At 31.2% G+C, this 5,625-nt stretch overlaps 1 protein-coding gene across 5 annotated transcripts in view; it reads right to left on the reverse strand.

The window, feature by feature from the left end:
* The window catches only part of LOC106458630 (cationic amino acid transporter 2-like), a 52,614-nt gene that overhangs the window by 18,982 nt on the left and 28,007 nt on the right, over positions 1 to 5,625 (reverse strand). For all 5 annotated transcript variants that reach the window (XM_022384902.1, XM_022384901.1, XM_013918154.2 and 2 more), the window contains 4 exons: positions 5,215 to 5,345; positions 3,547 to 3,666; positions 2,805 to 2,933; positions 1,738 to 1,893 (listed from right to left, as the gene is read on the reverse strand). In XM_022384902.1, coding sequence (XP_022240610.1) covers positions 1,738 to 1,893; positions 2,805 to 2,933; positions 3,547 to 3,666; positions 5,215 to 5,329 — 520 coding nt within the window. In that variant the 5' untranslated portion in view covers positions 5,330 to 5,345. The remainder of the gene's footprint in view (positions 1 to 1,737; positions 1,894 to 2,804; positions 2,934 to 3,546; positions 3,667 to 5,214; positions 5,346 to 5,625) is intronic.

Consider the following 5,625-nt stretch of genomic DNA (forward strand, 5'->3'; position numbering starts at 1 on the left):
GCCTTCCCTCTAGTCTTACACTGCTAAATTAGGGACGGCTAGCGGAGATATCCCTCGTGTAGCTTAACACAAAATTAAAACACAAACAAACAAATAAGATTAAAAAATGACACTAAATAACTGTTCAGTGATGTTAGTTGCAAATATTACATATATTTGTGGTTAATTAGAAAAATTATTCAATCACTATAAAAGTAAATGTTTATTTAGGACAAAAAATAAAGAAAAAGAAACGAAGATTATATTAAAATTTTGATTTATTGCATACACTGGATGAAAAATTTGAAAACATATTCAATCAATATGAAATGTATTATGTTATTTTAAGCAAAAAGTATAATTGTCTTCATCTGCAATCATTACAGATGTTATAGATTCAGAACGTTCCTTATATGCTAGAACAGTGTTTATTGGTCAAAACCTGTTCTCTGGAAGTTCGGTATAACGTAGGTGGGCCCAATTATAGTAAAAACAGCAACTTTTTTGCTTCTGAAAATGTCATTGGACAGTTTTTTTTGCATCCACATGACAAACAATTTAGAGCAATAACATCCAAAATATTACTAAACACAACAACAGGTCATCAACTGGTTTTTCATTTAACTGAAAATATAATTTCATTTCGTCCTTCTAACTACTACGTCTTCTTTTATATTATTACAATTAAATACAATATAAATTTACTTATGTTACCTGTACTTTCATTTACATTGTCCTTTTGATGATTTTATTTAGTTTTAGATCTGGTATATTACCTTTCTCTTTTTTTTGTATAATCGTATCATGTGATATATATATATATATATAAAACAAAATAACGTCAAAGAGTTTGTATAAAACATAATTATAATGGGATCACATTTGATTCCAATGGTAGTTTATAACGGAAAATTGTGGAATATATTTTCTAATTTTAAACTGAAATACCAGGAAAACTCAAATCTGATAATAGGAAAAGTAAACATTCCTTTGTAAACCTCCCTGTTCGAGATATATACAGCGAGGGCATCTAATGCATTCTAATATTTATAAATCAGAATATAAGACAAGTATTTTTAATTAGCTATACTTAGTACCAGGTTGATATTTAGTTTCGCTCTAAGCAAATAGCTTCCTATGATTAGAAGTTAGTATTCATGTATTATGACCTGCCATGCGGTCGAAACGTTTATCCCTGATTTTCTTCCCTTTTTTTTTGGTCAACTTTACTTGGGCAAGAAAGTGCATAAAGTGTATTTTCTTTTAGTTTTGCAATAAATTAAGTTACCAAGTAAAATCATTATCTTCTCTAACTGTCTATGTTAAGAAGGTTCACTTAATAACAGGCAGGTTGCAATAAAAATAAAAACAAGAAACCTCCCATCTTCATAAAAAAAAACCGATAAAAGTTATGTTTATAGCATGTCACTTATCATCAAGCAAGAAATGAGGTGTAAAGATTTTGCAACAGTTCAATCAACCCCGATGTTTCGTGACCTAAAAATATCTGAGACATTTTCAGTAATAAACGCATTGCCGTCATTTTCTCTCTCTCTTCAGACCTGACTAACGTAGATAATTGTTATTGATAACTTGCATGAGTCAGAAAACTCCTCGATAGAAATTGACTCCGACATTCCTTTGCCAATGGAAAAGTGACAAAAGAGTGGAAACGCTGATTCCTACCTGTTAACAACAGTGTAATTCCTAGTTGATTCCTACCTGTTAACAACAGTGTAATTCCTAGTTGATTCCTACCTGTTAACAACAGTGTAATTCCTAGAGCTAGAAAATCTGGATAAGCAGAGATTCCTGTATTGTTTATAGGGAGCAGCTCTATTAGTGTTCGTTCGATGGTTCCGTTGGTTAAAGAATCGATGTAACCACTGTAACCACGAGCCACTGATGCTGTGCCTGTGATTAAAATATTGTAATTTATAATGATAATTAAGGAGCACACGTAGAAGCAATTAGTTTTACATTTATCAACATATTTACTTTTCTTCTTCTCATTATTCTGTTAAGTATACGAAACAAGTTTAGTCTTGTTAACTTTTGTCTTTCTTTTTGACAGAATGGTTTTTATCATATATTTTAAAATCTCAGATTTTTTTAAAATTTCACTTTAAAAATAGACATAATGCAACAAACCTCAATATCATAACACGATAAACATGTAAGTTAACTACACCTAATATCATGGTTGCCAGATTATGGAGGAAATCTCCTATCTGTGGAGAAATATTAAGTGGTGGGAAAGTAGTAATACATACGGGGTATTTTTTCTCTCAGTCTAAATAACTTCTCATAATGACTTTCCAAATTCTGCCTCTGTAATATTATTCTGTTTAGAAACACTACAATTAACCCACCATTCCTTCTCAAGGACAGTGATTGGTAGATGCTACTACCAATTATACTTCACCTCACGTAGTTCCCATCTTTCTCCTTTTATCATCATCGTACTGTGAAAAACGTATATATATATATATATATATTAGATGTGCTGTAGGATCTTTCTTGCAACTTGTAGTAGGTAAGAACTGCACATTTATTCTACCTGCATTGACCTAGTAAATCATTATATATATATATATATAAGTTGTATATCACTGCAAGGGACAGTAAAATAAACATTTATTTATGTCCTTATGGATTCATTTCATGAGCAAACTTATGGACGAATCTGTTGCAGATGGCGGATTTTCTATTTTTCTTTTTCAGAAGTAGGGGGAGCGGTATCTGGCAACCCTGCCTAATATACGTTAGGTCAACTCGAATTTTTTTTTATAGATTTTACCAACAAAAGAGCAAGTGTACCGTACCTATTACATACTCTAGAATTAAGTTCCAACCAATCACGAATGCCATAAATTCTCCCACTGTGACATAGCTGTATACGTATGCTGAACCAGTCTTAGGAACTCTGGCTCCAAACTCAGCATAGGACAATCCTGGGGAATAGGTTGACACATTTACATTTTCAAGTTATCATCAGAATTACTTTAACAGTTGTTTATTGAAAGTAATATTTAAGATTTACCTTATATATATATATAATATTTTTCAATGTTTTAAAAATTGTTACAGATATTAATTCATGACAAACCAGATGACTGACTAAATTACCAGAAACAATATAAACGTTCAAACTTATATTTTATTGACACTAAAAAATGACCTACTTAAACGACGCGAAATATCAAAGCATTTATAAAACAACAAAAATGTTCATATTTTAGTTTCAAAATTACAATTAATTCAACATCTTAAAGTTGACCAATACATGAGATAGCCGAGAGATATTTTATTAAAAATGAATGGTCTGGTATATCAATTAAACTTATATAAAAGACGCCACAAAATCCATGTCTGCTTATTTCTCAACGAGTTAATGTACTACACCATATAACAGCTACAATATATTTTTGTCTTACTATTTAGGTAAATCATAGTCTGAGATATTTACCATTGGTTATTTGTTATAGTTTAAATATCTAATATTCTCTTTAATACTTTTTTTATCAATATAACAAACTCCAATACACAAAAAAATTATATATTAACCTGCAAAAACTGACGCCACAGCGGCAATAAAAAATGATAGAGTTACAGCCGGACCAGCCTTGGTGCTGGCTACCTGTCCAGCCAGTACATATATTCCCAAACCAAGAGTGCTTCCAATACCTGTAAAGTTTAAAGATGGCGCTTTTATTATGAATTTTTCAAAATCAAATAAAAAACCTCTCAGAATAATATTAAAACAGTAAGACTGTGGATGAGAAAAAATTGAGCTTTATAGTCACCTTATTAAAGAGATACTACTATTCAAATTGAAGGGAAGGAGTTAGTATCTATTCACAGAAAATAAGTATTAGGTAATGCACTTGGATACACTAATTAAATGTCCTCATGTAAACATGAAAAAGCAGATATAATGTTCTTACTTTATATGTCGGATTATGACAAGGAAAGAGTCAAACAATGATTATTAGAACTTTTAACAATGACATCACTATACTGTTCATTGTAATGTACTCCAAGGTAAGTCTCAATCAGCTGTAGATAAAGTTTGGAACAGGGACGACTTTCCGGCACATAGTTGTACGTGGTTTTGTCCAAGTAAGTTTGAATCTCCTCTGGATGTGACTGGAATATTTTTCAATGGAAAGGTAAGAGGACCGTCCAGGATTCCTAGAAAGAACTCGAAGAGATTCCAGCAATCTTCAAAGACCTGACTCAAGCTCCATCGGAGAAAAGTGAAGCAAATTTGATGACAGTGTAGAACATTTTGTAGTGTTAATGTATGATCGATCCCGCTCTTCTGCCAATATAAATGATGCCTGGAGAGGACTTCTTACACAAAGTTGGAGATCGATCAACAACATCTCACTGACATCTACAGTTCTCTTAGAACGCACCAAGAGAGCTGTTTTCCAAGCTAGACATTATTGGTGACAGAGCCATATCCCTCTCCTAACTGTTCCATATTCATCTATATAGTTCTGGAAGATGTTTTAGGTTTCATTCGAAAACCAATAAATAAACGTATAATGTTATTCTACTATCTAACGTTAGCCTTGTTTAAAGCCTTTGATAAACTTTAATATGTTGTTGTACAAAATGTCTACTAAAGCGTATTTACATCCGTCTTTTGATTACATCCGTTGAAATGCGTGCGACGTATTTGCAATACATTAAGAGTACAAATTACTTAAACACTGCTGAAAAAGTAAATATATATATAAAATAAGTTTTCTTATTTATGTAGCTAACATTATTGTAAGAAATAAAGATGAACATTATGTAAAAATCCTGTTTTATAACACGTTTAACATTTCTATTCTCCATATACATAAGACTGGGTGGCCATCTTAGATTTTTCCAGTTAGTTCCACATTCAGAAATGGTCAGAAGGTCAAGCACTACAAATGAGCCAGTTTTTGTGCTTCTATCCAAAAATTAACAATTACCTCTACATTCTTAATCATTTTCTGGGTCTGTTAGTGAAAACTTGCAGTTAATTTTTCTGTATCAGACTTTCAATATAGTTCAAATATATTTTTTACTTGGTATTACAAGTTTATTATGCCTATTATAGAGTTTAGGTGTAAGATATTAAACTTGAAAGTACGGCTGAATATATCGATAACAACGAGGTGGCTTGTTTTGATCAGAAGGTATTGATAATTAAGTTTAATAATAATAATAAATTTAATAATAAGTACATTTTACCTAAGGCTGTTAAATCTAAAGTAGACAGGCAACGATTTAGATTAGTGTCTGTCAAAGCCCCGAAGTCCAGTTGTTTACGTCGAATCAATGCTTTGAAGAATTTCTTTACAGACATGATGGTTCTGGATGAGCTGTGACAAAAATATCAGTTATTATGAAAAAACAACTATTATTTTGGGTAATTTTTATTTTTTTAAATTTATTCTGGATTACTGAACACTATGGAATTAAATTTGTTACTTGTATTTGTATTTAACCCACAACTATGTAGACAAATACAATATTTAGTATATCTTCCGAAAGTCCTTCTTAGTTAAAACTGCAGAAAAATAATATATTAAGAGAAAATATGAAATAATTGTTTGTTTGTTTTTAATTTTGTGCACAGCTACACGAGGGCTATCTGCGCTA

Source organism: Limulus polyphemus, unplaced genomic scaffold (genome assembly GCF_000517525.1).
Source record: "Limulus polyphemus unplaced genomic scaffold, Limulus_polyphemus-2.1.2 Scaffold495, whole genome shotgun sequence".
NCBI lineage: Eukaryota > Metazoa > Arthropoda > Merostomata > Xiphosura > Limulidae > Limulus > Limulus polyphemus.